Source organism: Mus musculus (assembly GCF_000001635.26).
Source record: "Mus musculus strain C57BL/6J chromosome 4 unlocalized genomic contig, GRCm38.p6 C57BL/6J MMCHR4UN_CTG3".
In the NCBI taxonomy this organism is placed as follows: domain Eukaryota; kingdom Metazoa; phylum Chordata; class Mammalia; order Rodentia; family Muridae; genus Mus; species Mus musculus.
Window position 1 is genome coordinate 187064 of NT_166434.1, and position 12021 is coordinate 199084.

A 12021-nucleotide genomic window follows, 5' to 3' on the forward strand; every position below is an offset into this window, starting at 1 on the left:
CCTTCTCATCTGTCCATGAGGATTATGTTTCTACACAAGTTTCATAGGAAACCATACTCAAGCCATTGAGTATTGTTAAAGGGCCTCATAATCCCAAGGGCAAACATTCCAGTTTCATGCTTAAGTACAAGCTCCATATTCCTTACATATAGCTACTTCTTGGCCACCCTCTGGACCTGATATATCATCAGTGACCTGGTCCATCCTAGGAAGAACAGAAGAGGAGGCTCATGTGGATAGTCCTGGAAGCTCCTTCCAGTGGGCAGAGAATCCACTGGATTTTAGTTCTTTGACTGTAGATCAAGAATAAGACAAATGGGAAGTGAGTTCACCCCAGGGACTCTGTCTTTTGTCTAAAACTATGACTGGAGAATGGTCAAGGCACCATGCTGTCCCAGAGAACTATCCATGTTTGTCCTAGTTGTATTGCGTGGCTGGAGAGTGGTCCTTCTGCAGTCCCCCATCTTGATGGTTTCTGCATCTTCCCAGGACCTCCCCATCACTACTTCTGTCAGTGAGCATCAGTGACCTGCATGTAAGAGTCCTAATGATACATTTGTTTGCTTTCTAAAAGCAGGGGGCTCTCCATGAGGCCTGAGACCATATCCATCTAGTGTATTAATGGGTTGCCAGTAATCAGAAGAGAGCTTGGCATGAATAAGTATGGTGGGTTGCAGCCAGTGGCAAAGCAGTACTTTAATGAGAAGAGGTTTGGTGGGACCCTCTATGATGACAGCTTTGAGACTCCCAGAGGCCCTACTTAACATGGAGAGTCACGAGCTCTGACCCACAACACTGCCACACTAGGAGGTGTCATGTATATAGTTGCTAAAGTGGTGGCCCTGGACTGGAACAGAGTTTCTGACCTTCCTTATCTGGCTTGTGTGTTACTGAGGGAAGTGGTGGCCTGGTGACAATGATGAGAACTTGACGTTAATGGTGGTGCTGTCACGGATGAGGATACAACAGGAGTTGGGACTTCTTGTCAAGGGTGGGTGTTCTTACATCACTGAGTTCTTTACAGTGTTGGGATCCTGACAAGAGAGGCTGACTTTCTTTTGGGGAGGATACTTGATTGCCTGATGGGCATGAGATTATAGTGACAGGGGTGTTGATGGAAATGGGCTCAGACTTCCAGGTATGGAGAGTCTGAGATCCAAAGCACTGGGGTGGGGTGGGGTGGGGTGGGGAGGAGTGTCTAACTGACCTAGAACTCTAACATCACTGCATCTGGTCTTAAGGTTTCCCACCTATACCAGGTCGGGGGCCAGGATGGCTCGTTTTCTTCCCACTGGAGCCAAAGGAAAAGAGTCCAAGGTCCTAGGCACAGAAACGGTACGGTCTCCCTGGTCCTCAGAGTTAGTTCCTGCATCCTGCCCTCTGCCTGCCTGCTTGAAACCCTTCAGGAAGTAGAATGGTTCTTGCAAGTGTATCATTCAAGGGATGTTGCCAATCCACTGACCTTCAGACCCTGTCCTGGCAGGATAGCATGTAGGCACGCTCAGTCCCACCAGTGGGCTGCCGCCCCTTTCTAGAAACAACACACACTGAACCCCTAGTCCCCTGGATCCCCAATACTGCTCTTCCATTTTCCTCTCCCTTTAGCCTCACCAGGTCCTGGCCTTGGGAATAAGGAGAGGGCGAGCACCACATTCTAGCCCCACATTCCATTGTGTTGACGTTGGGACAGCTGAACCCTGAGCAGATTCCCTCACTGAAGCTCTGGAGAGTCTCACTGCCCTTTGGCTGGAGAGTGTCAAGAGGCTGGCTGCTCTCCAGGGGCCATTTCTGTTTCTGAGTTCAAGCACTGCCTGTGTCTCCCAGACTCATTTCTTCCTGTTTCCCCCACTTCAGGTCTTCCTAGCAAAGCCAAGTCTTTCCACTCCAACTAGACATCAATCACAACTACTGAACAGGCCCACATGGGCTTCAGTCTCGGCCTGCTGCTTCCTGCTTGTGTGGACTTGAGAGGCCATGCCCCCTTTCTGTTCCACAGTTTCCGTGTATGCACAACGGCAGGAATGATACCTACCTTATGAGTTATTTGAGGGCACAATGATATAACACAGATGAAGGCCTGAACTGCTACATGCTCACCATGTGAAAGTAATGGTTATACCTTCAGATTGGTCCTGTCTTGCTGTTCTGGGTTTTTTTTGTCTCCAGGATGGGCCAGTTCAGAAAGGCGGTATGTGTTGTAGCACTCTGGAGCCACACTGCCCCTCTGGAACCCTAGCTCTGACATTTCCTAGCTGTCTAGCTTGGGCAGCTTACATCCCTTCTGTGCCTTATGTTTCCCACCTACGGCTTGAGATCGGTCCTAGTGCTTACATCAGTTCCCAGCACCTAGAAAGCTCCCATAGAGAATTAGCTATCACTACAGAGCCATGTTCATCCACATAGACCAAGCCTGGGAAAGAGGACACCTAGGAAGGTTGGTATCTAGAGAAATGCCTGGTTTTGGAGGAAACTCCCCAGTTGGAAAACTTGCCTTTTTTATGAGACCATTTCCAAGATTTTCTGCTGATTCTGAATTTCCCGGAGGGTAGAAGTGGGTGGCATGGGGTGGGGGCTTGCCGAGAAGTTGAAATCAGCTTATCAAAACCTTCTGGAGTTGACTCTAGCCAAGCACTCTATTCCACAACAGAGGCAGCTCCGACTGCCTTGGGAACTGGGTGTGTGCTCTATGTTCTGTGTGCTGTGTGTTCTCTCTGTCTGTCTGTGTGCCTGTGTGAGTGTGCACATGCGTTGGGAAGGGACTATTCTCAATTTGTTTGTTTTCCTTAATTACATGTTGGGGCTTATTCTGTGCCAGCCATGCAAAGCAAAGCTGGCAGTGAAGATGGTTAAACCCAATCTCTTCTCCCTGGGGATTCTCAGCTGACGTTAATGGCAAGAAACTTTGTCTGAAAGGCTGGAGCTCCCTGAGCAGGGAGAGCAGGGAGATGATAGCTTCAGGGGCTATGAGTCTTTAGAGCATCAACCCATGTCATGCCCTGTGTAGTAGGTGCCGTGTGCCCAGGGAGGAAGGTTCCATATAGAGTGTATAACAAGCCACTAGCCTGTCTGAGGAGCTAGGAGTCCATGCTACCTGCCAGAGAACTAGCAACTTTGCCGTTGTCAGACAGGAAGCAGAACTTGGGACAAACGGAGATGTAATCCTCATCGGTGAGCTCTAGAGAGGCAGGAGACAGATGGGCCACTGTGCTGAGGAGCTGGGCAGGAGGAGGCATGCCCCTCACCCCACCCTGCTGCTAGAGAGATGAGAGAGAGCAAGACCCAGTGCTAAGGTGTCATTACAGTTTGGCTGTAGGTAACAGAAGAAGCTAAGGTGGAAGCTAGTAGCTAAAGGAGTGGGGAGGGAGGTTGTGTGCCTCTTTCTAATGGGGTGTTCACTGCCTACATTTCTGATTTCCTAGGCTTTCCTAGTCAAGCAGGAGACCACATTGTGTGTGCCATTGGCTCCTAGATTTTCTTTCTTCCTTAGTGTTAGCCTCCCCTTAGTTTCCAGAGGATGGCCTCTGGGGAGCTAAGAAGCAGGAACATTTCTGGATATGTTGGATGTTGGGGGAGCCTGTACAAGGCTGGAAGCTTAGCCTGAGATCTGAAGATCCAAGAGTTATGTCTTTGGAAGGACTCAAAAGTCGCCCCTTTCCTGCAATCAGACACATGGCATGGAAATCCTGGGTTGGAGAATGTTGAAGGAACCTGCCCAGAGTCACTCAGTGATGGGGGAGACTGGGTTGTGACACAGGTCCAGACACTAGGACTTGCTATGGGGTTAATAATGTCCCAGGGCCTCTGTCCTGGTAGCACCTTGGGCAGGGCTCCCATGGTTGCCTCTTCTATTCTTTATATTTCTCTGGGGCTACAGGTACCAGAGGGAGGATTTGTGTCTGCTTCAAAAGCAAGCTGGCTTCTTGGTTCCCCTGAGACCTGAGCAAGATCTGAGGCAACATCTCCCTCCCCATATGTCTTAACCTCTTGTCTGTGGGAGGCAGAGTTGTCCATGACTGGGTGACTTTACAGAGGGATTAATGGATTGGTACAGGGAAGTGGGTATGGGGGTGGTGGATGAAAGGAGGTCACCTGGGTAAGTGTATGTGTGGATGCTTGAATGGGTGGGTAATTTCCCACAAGTGGTGGAAACAATTTTCACTCCATAGCAACTGTTCTTGGAAACTATTCCCATCTGTCCCATCCTTTGTGACTCTGAGACTTGAGATACTTGAGGTTTTGAACACCTGTCTGTGGGAGAAGAGGAAGAGGCCACCAGGCTTCCCGTCGCTCTAGGATCTCTGCCCCTCCTCTTCACCCCACTGTGACTCCCTCCTGCCACCTCTCCTACTGACACTTGAGCTCTCAGACATCTGGATGTTTGAACACCTGTCTGGGACAGCAAAGATGGAGAGGCCTGAGACTTGGAGCGGGAAGGGGGAACACAATTCCCCTACAACTTCCTTTTAAAGGCTTGCCCAGATAGGTCTGGCTTGGTTATTGGCTGATGTATATCAGATATAATGATGGCTTCTCTCCCCAGACAAGGGAAAGAGAATCTGACCTTCTATCTGACCTTAGCAACTCAGACTTGCCTCTCCCACCGGACAGGTCCTTGGAGGTCACACCCAGGAAGCTTCCTAAGCACAAAGCATTGCTGTGAGCTGTTCCAAGAGCCAAAGGCCTTGTCCTCCAGACCCAGGAGACTCATTCCCTGAGACTCAGTGTTGCCTGTAGTCCCAGAGCCTGTGTGTACTGAAGGCATTTCCATGATGAGTCGTGCAAGCCTCCCTCACGGTTCTTTCTTCCACCCTGTGGGCCTGTCTTCCTTCCCTGATCCCTGGCTCATAGACAGTATCTTATTAGGTCTGGCACTAGGATTGTTCTAATGGGGCTGAGCCCTGCTCAGACTGTCTGAGATGAAAACCTGGTCTAGAATGGATTTAGAATGGACGGAATAGAAGATGGCGCTATCCCCACGGCTGCTGAGCCCCTTCTCACGTATCTGTTCATTCTCTAAGCAAATATTCATTGACTCCCTATCTTGTGCCAGGTGATCTGCTGGAAACCAACACAGATATGACCCTTGTCCAGGGAGAAGGACAAACTAACAAAAATAGGTTACTGTAATGAGTGCTGTGTGTGAATGTGCGTGTGCGTGTGTGTGTGTCTGTGTGCTGTAGGTGGGTGGTGTGTAGGAGGAGAGGTGCGGAGCCTTGGGAATCTGGGAGGAAGCAAAACTACCTAACCCAGTCTGAGTCAGGGATGATTTCCTGGAGGAGGAAACATCCAGACCCAGAAAGGAAGCAAGTAGGGCCGAGGACGGAGAAGAATATTAGAGGGAGCAACTTGGGGATGAGGGTGGGGTGGAGTGGGAGCATTGGGGGGGGGATCGAGAACTTCTCCTAGAGAGTGGAGCCATGTCTTCTGCCCACCCTCTAATCCTCACTGAAGTTCCCCTACTCCTTGTCCCTGAGACACATGGATGCTTAAGCGCCTGTCTAGGTGGCAAAGATGGAAAAGTCTGAGGCTTCTTGTGAACATTGCAAACCAACGCAAGCTTTGTGTGGCTGGATAGAGTATGAGGAGCACATAGAGACCTGGGCCAGGCTCCTTCACTGTGGGGCTGGTTCCGGGAGCATCAGGGTGTCAGGTCGAGGCTGGGGAACAGATTGCTCAGAGCTCAGGGTGGAAATATATCCTGCCATTCCACCCCCTCCTTCCCTATTCCTGTCCTCCTGGGGCGAGAGAGAACAGACAGCCGACAGACAGATCCACGGTACCAAGCAGCTTTATTGGAAGCACTGCAGTCTAGCCACAGAGAGACGGTGTTCTAGCCACACAAACTCTCTTGTCCACACTCACATCGACTCTCTAGGCACAGACTTGGCTGGGTTAGGTCTGGGACAGAGCATCAGGAGGCCTGGTCCTCTCTTCTGGTCCTTGGTTTCCTGGGCCAGAGTGATTCACATCTCTTTACTCAAGACACAGGGCTCCTTCTGGTGCTGTTGCCTTTGTTCTAAGGGGAGGGAGGAGAGGCAGGGTCATGAGCTGGAATCTCGGGGTGTTGGGAGGGTGGAGGCAGGACTGAGGAGGGTCAGGCTTGCCTTGGCAGAAGACTTCTTCAGGCTTCGGATGATGCGATCCACCCAGGGCTGGTCTGGAGGTGCACAGAGCTGATAGCCCCTTAGTGTGGTGAACCTGTAGCCAGAGGTTGGAGAGAATAAAAGCCCTGGAACCCAGTTTCCTAGCAGGCTCTAGAGTAAGGAACGGAGGCTTGGAGACTATTTGTAGGGACCTGTTTCATGGGCTTCCATGAAAACTGGGCTCGGCCCTGAGTTCAGGGTTAAAGCCATGATGGCATCAGCAAGGGCTCATGGGGGGATGGGGCCAGATATTCTTTCCACAAGCAACTCACACAACAGCAGGCACCCTGCAGCCATCTTCATTAAGAAGGTAGCGGAAGGCTTTCACGATGTTCCCAGGGATGGGGCACTGGGTCACAGACAGGCAGCAGTCTTCCGCATCATTAGCACCCCCCAGATTTGGGGCTGAGATAGGAGAAAGAAGGGGAGAAGACCCTGAGACCATGAGGAAGGGAGGCCACAGTCCCTAAGTGGCTTTGATAACATCTCTCTGTGTGTGATTGCATGGCACCTGATATTCAGCCTTGAGTGCCACTGTGGCTCAGTTGGCTGCTGAACATATTGTAGTCTTCTAAGCCATTTAGTAAATAACCATTTTTCAACGTATCCCAAATGCTAGGGTCATACACCCTTTCCCAGGTTTTCTCAGCTTTTACAGCGTTTTAGCATATGGAGAGTTAACAGGAGAATGCTGGGACAGGGGAGGCTTGCCTCTGCTGAGACTCCTTCAGGTTTCTGAATGACTACAGCAGATGGCTGCTATACCCGGAGTCCCAGCTACCAGGAGGGAAGCTGAGATGTAGGATCACGTGAGCCCAGGAGATGGAGGCTAGCCTGGGCAACATGGACAGATGCTTTCTCAAAAGCCAAACTAAACCAAACTAACCAAACCAAACCAAGCCAAACCAAACCAAACCAAGGCCCTTAAAAATGCAACCCCCAAAAGGGGAACAAGTTATTAAGCATGTCTTCAGTGTTTCTTGTTATCTCAGATGGAAGCAAATACACAGCAAAGCTCTCACCCCCACAACCCCAGTGGTGCAATTGAAACCAGGGTTTCACCCAGGCAAGGCAAACACTCCACCCACTTAATTATAGTCTTAGGTCCATCAAGGAAGATACACTGTTCCTTCCTTCTGCTGCCTGGAAGCTGAGGTAACAGGACATGGAGCCCACAGCTATAAGCCCCAGGATATGACAGAGCTGAGCCACATTGGAATCCTGGATACAGGCACATTCATATTGACAGGCACACACAGAAGGCATAAGGAGCCCTTGGATCCACTGACTCTGAACTCGGAGGGTCTTTCATGACCATTGTAACAGTCTAAGACCTACATATTGTCCACAGGTCACTGTGGCCCCTACCGTAGTCATCTCCCAAGCCTTACCTGGGAAGGTCCAGAGAACCAGCAGGCTGAAGGCCAGGAGTGGGGTCACACGGGGGGCCGTGGCAGACGATCTGAGGCAGGCCACAGAGAGTGAGTGAGCCTGAGAGACTGTGTGCGCAAGAATCTGAGAGGCCGAGGCTCCGACGGGTTCACAGGGGAGTGACGGGAATCGCTCAGATGTCCTCCTGTGGCGTGAAGGGGTTCAGGAGCCAAGTGCAAGTGAGCTTGTGTGTGCCCCAGTGAGCCCGCTTGAGCCTGCTGAGGCTGCCACCAGCTCCAATTTATGCCTTGAGCTTTCACTTTCTGTCCCAAAATTCCCCCTCGATGGCCCGTTCTGGGTCTTCCCCTTTACCCCCCTCTGCCCCCTTTTTTTTTCTGGCAAAACATGACCTTGGCTTCCTTCTTCCCCCCACTCAGAGTCTTCACCCTCTGCTTTCTTTGGCTTTAGCTCTGAGAACTGCAAAAGTCTGGGAAAAAAAAAAATCCGTGTCCTGTCAGTTCCAGGGAGGGCTTGCATTGTCCTCTGGATAGTGGCATTAGCTGGGTAGTTAGAGCCCAGTGGGCTTCTCTACACCCTCACCACTTTCTTCTTTCTGATGAGGCCGGTTTTGAAGCCAGCTCCATGGTACCTTCAGAGCAAGCGTGAGAGCCTGGATGGTCTTTCCTTGTCATCACAGTGCCTTCCAAGTCACCATCTGGGGGCCAGTCCCTCTCTTGGAACAGGCTGAGCTGGAAGGGAAGGTTCCTAAGGAGAGGGCCCAGGCCTCCTAGCCCACAACTCAGGTCCCTGTGAATCAGCTACCTGGATCTACAGGCATTGTTCATTTTCTCAAATCCAAAGCCTAGGTCAGAGGAACAGCTGGAGGGAGCACAGGCTGGAACAGCCCCCTCCATCTTTCCCTTCTCTCAGTCCTGGGAACCTAGAGGGGATTTCTAAGGAGAGGGGCTAGCCAGCTCCTTCTGAGACAAATCCCTAAATTTCAAGGAATTGAAAGATCAGGGAGGAATAAGTGATTTCCCATCCTTGTGAGAAAGACCAGAAGAGAAGACTGCAAAAGAACAGCTAATATATGGGGTACCCACCCAGCCCTTTGCACCCACACTTGGGGTCCTCTGTATGTGTGTGTCAGATGGGAACATCCACATTCGTGTGCACGCCACGCAGAGGCCTGAGGTTGATATCAGGGACCTCGTCCATGACTCTACACCTTAGCTCTGGAGACAGGGTCTCACTGAACCTGGAGCTCACTGACTTGCTAATACCAGCTGTGACCAGCTGTGAGCTTCAGGCTCCCCCTTTGTCTCTGCTTCACCAAGCACGAAGGTTACAGGTGTGTGCCACTGCGTGCCTACTTTTTAAGGTGGGTTCCGGGGATCCAAATTCAGATCCTTGCGCTTCATAGCAGGCCCTTCACTCTCAGAACCATGTCTCAAGCCATTGTCTCCTCTTTCTCACCAGGGAAGGCAAATGTGTTCTTACATCCTGACTTAAAGATAGTTGGAAATTATGATTATTTTTCGTGTGTGTGTGTGTGCCTGGGAGGAAGTGGGCACATGTCATAGCACAGGAGTGGAGGTCAGAGGTTAACTCTGAGGGTGTTGACTCTCTCTTACCGCTGTGGAAGTCCCAGGGATCAAGCTCAAGTGACCAGCTGTGATGGTTTGTATGTGCTTGGCTCAGGGAGTGGTACTATGAGGAGGTGTAGCCTTGTTGGAGTAGGTGTGTCACCGTGGGCATGGGCTTTAATACCCTCATCCTAGCAGCCTTCAGAACAAGACGTGGAACTCTCAGCTCCTCCAGGCCCATGTATGGCTGGATACTACCATGTTTCTACCTTGATGATAATGGACTGAACCTCTGAACCTATAAGCCAGCCCCAAGTAAATGTCGTCCTTATAAAAGTTGCCTTGGTTGTGGTTTCTGTTCACAGCAGTAAAACCCTAAGACACCAGGCTTGACATTGAGTGCATTGACCTCCTAAGCTGGCCCTACAGTTCTCACATTTATCAGTTTTCATTCATTAGTAATAATCACAATAGCACCGGGCGTGGCAGCACACGTCTTTAATCCTAGCAATCGGGAGGCAGAGGCAGAGGCAGGTGGATTTCTGAGTTCGAGGCCAGCCTGGTCTACAAAGTGAGTTCCAGGACAGCCAGGGCTATACAGAGAAACCCTGTCTCGAAAAACAAAAAAATAAAAAACCAAAATAATAATAATAATAATCACAATAGCATTCTGATTGTCTTCTGTGCTCTGGATCAATCCCTCTGCCAACCATACTTTGTGTAATGTTCCCAGCATCTTCTGACATGTGCTTATTGTATTGTGATCCTTGTTTTACACATTCAGAGTAGGAGGCTCAGAGAACACAACCACACAGCTGGTACTACCCGCCCACCCTGCCCGTGCCAACTATATACTGGGCATAGCATGCAGCCCAGAGTACGTAGCACATGGCAGAGGTGGGAATCGGCACTGCCCACCTGATGCATGGCCAGGGAAGTAATGACCCTCACCGTAGTCAGACCCAGTGCTGCTACGTTATTGCACCAAAGCCTTTAAATCCAGGTTTGACTACTTCTCAAATGGATGTTTTATTAAAATCCCTTTTATTACCTTTTTTTTTTTTGAGACAGGGTCTCTCTATGTAGTCTTCTCTATTCTAGAACACTCTATGTAGACCAGGCTGGCCTTGAACTTGGTGTGCACAAACACATGCAGCTTTGTGAACCATCTTTTGAAGTATAAGCTTGGGACTGGAGAGAGGACTCAGTGGTTAAGAGCATGCATTGTTCTTGAAGAGTTTGATTCTTGCATCCACATCGGAGCAACGCTTAACTCCAGCCCCAGAGGACCTCACCCACTCTGACCTCCGCAGACAGACAGACAGACAGACAGACAGACACACACACACACACACACACACACACACACACACACACACACAAATAATAACAAAGTAGTTTAAACAATTGTTCTTTCTGGTCCCCCCTCTCTACCAGCAAATTTATACTAAAATCTTTTAACTCTCTGTAGTAATCAGAGTTTTTTATATTGCTGAGAAGGGATAAAAGGGCTGGAATGCCAGACCCCTTCACCCAAGAGAGTCCAGAGGCAGGGTAAATTCATAAACCTATAGCCATAACATCATCAATTATGGCCACATAGTGAAACTTCAAAAGGACCAAATTAGGTTTCTGAATAGCTGAGGAAGTGGGGCTCCCTGGAAAGGGAGCAGAAGCTCTGTGCACCTCACACACCTGTGAAGGTCTCTCTCAAGACTTTCCCTGTAGCCCTTTGTGGTGGTTTGAATAAGAGTGATCCTCATAGGCTCATATATTTGAATGCTTAGTCACCAGGGAGTGGCACTGCTTGAGAGGGATTGGGAGGCGTGGTCTTGTTGAAGGAAGTGTGTCCCTGGGAGTGGGCTTTGAGGTTTCAAAAGCTCGAGCCAGGCTTGATGTCACAGTTTCTCTCTGCTTATGGATCAGGATATAGCTCCCAACTGTGGCTCCAATATGCCTGCCTGCATGCTGCCATGGTCCCCACCATGTTGATTATGGATTATACCTCTGAAACTTTAACCAAGCCCTCAATGAATGCTTTCTTTTTATAAGAGTTGCCTTGGTCATGGTGTCCCGTCACAGCATTAGAATAACAACTATGACCTCTGTAACATCCTTTATCATAAACAGTAAATGTGTTTTCCTAAGATTTATGGGCTGTTCTAGCAAATTAATCCAGCCATATGAGAGGCAGGATAAAAAGAAAGAGAAAACTAAGGGGATGTGAAGCAGGGAAAGGGCCCTTTACCCCACAATCTAGCTTGCCTGTCCTGCTGGCTGAGTGAAGAAACTTCAGCACAACTGATAAAGCAAAGATTGCCTGCAGAGACAGTGTTGCCCCAACGATGGCTCAAGCGAGGGGGGGGGGGGTGTCAAAGCAACAAAATGAGCTTGGTCAGAGTGTTTGTAAGCCTGAGTTCTAATGTCAGCATTCTTCTCTCACACCCGTCTAAACATCTAAATGTACCCCTGGCACTTGCACTTACATAAGGAAGTTCTTCCAGAAGATAAATCTGCACATACAATTTTACTTAAATTTTAAGCTTTGCTTAATCTTTGAACATTGTTGTAAATTACATCTTTTTAAAGAATGTGATTAGGACCATACAGGATCACATAGTAAACCACACACCCATACACAGCACACACATACACATGCACACACACACACACACACACACACACACACACACATGTTGGAGAGACACATAAGAGTGACTTTCAAAATCTCACACCCCTTGGAATGTGTTCTGTTCATTTCTATTATTACTCTGATGACAAGAGGAGCAAGGAGCTTGTCAGGAGACCTGGAAAATGAGTACCTTCTGCTTCATGTCTCCACAACCCATTCTGTCTTGGCCAGGAGGCAGAAATGTCCTTAGTTCTATGGGAAGTTCTGTCTTAGTCAGGGGCCAGAAATG

The 12021-nt window shown here is 49.5% G+C and overlaps 1 protein-coding gene across 1 annotated transcript; it reads right to left on the minus strand.

Moving 5' to 3' along the window:
- Positions 1-5772: 5772 nt before the first annotated feature.
- On the minus strand, positions 5773-7730 carry LOC100043921 (C-C motif chemokine 19-like; the record flags this gene model as incomplete). Its single annotated transcript, XM_006536377.3, has 4 exons — positions 5773-6016; positions 6105-6198; positions 6416-6548; positions 7535-7730. Coding segments are annotated over 4 exons (462 nt in total), but the record flags the coding sequence as incomplete, so codon positions are not given.
- Between the last annotated feature and the right edge of the window lie 4291 nt (positions 7731-12021).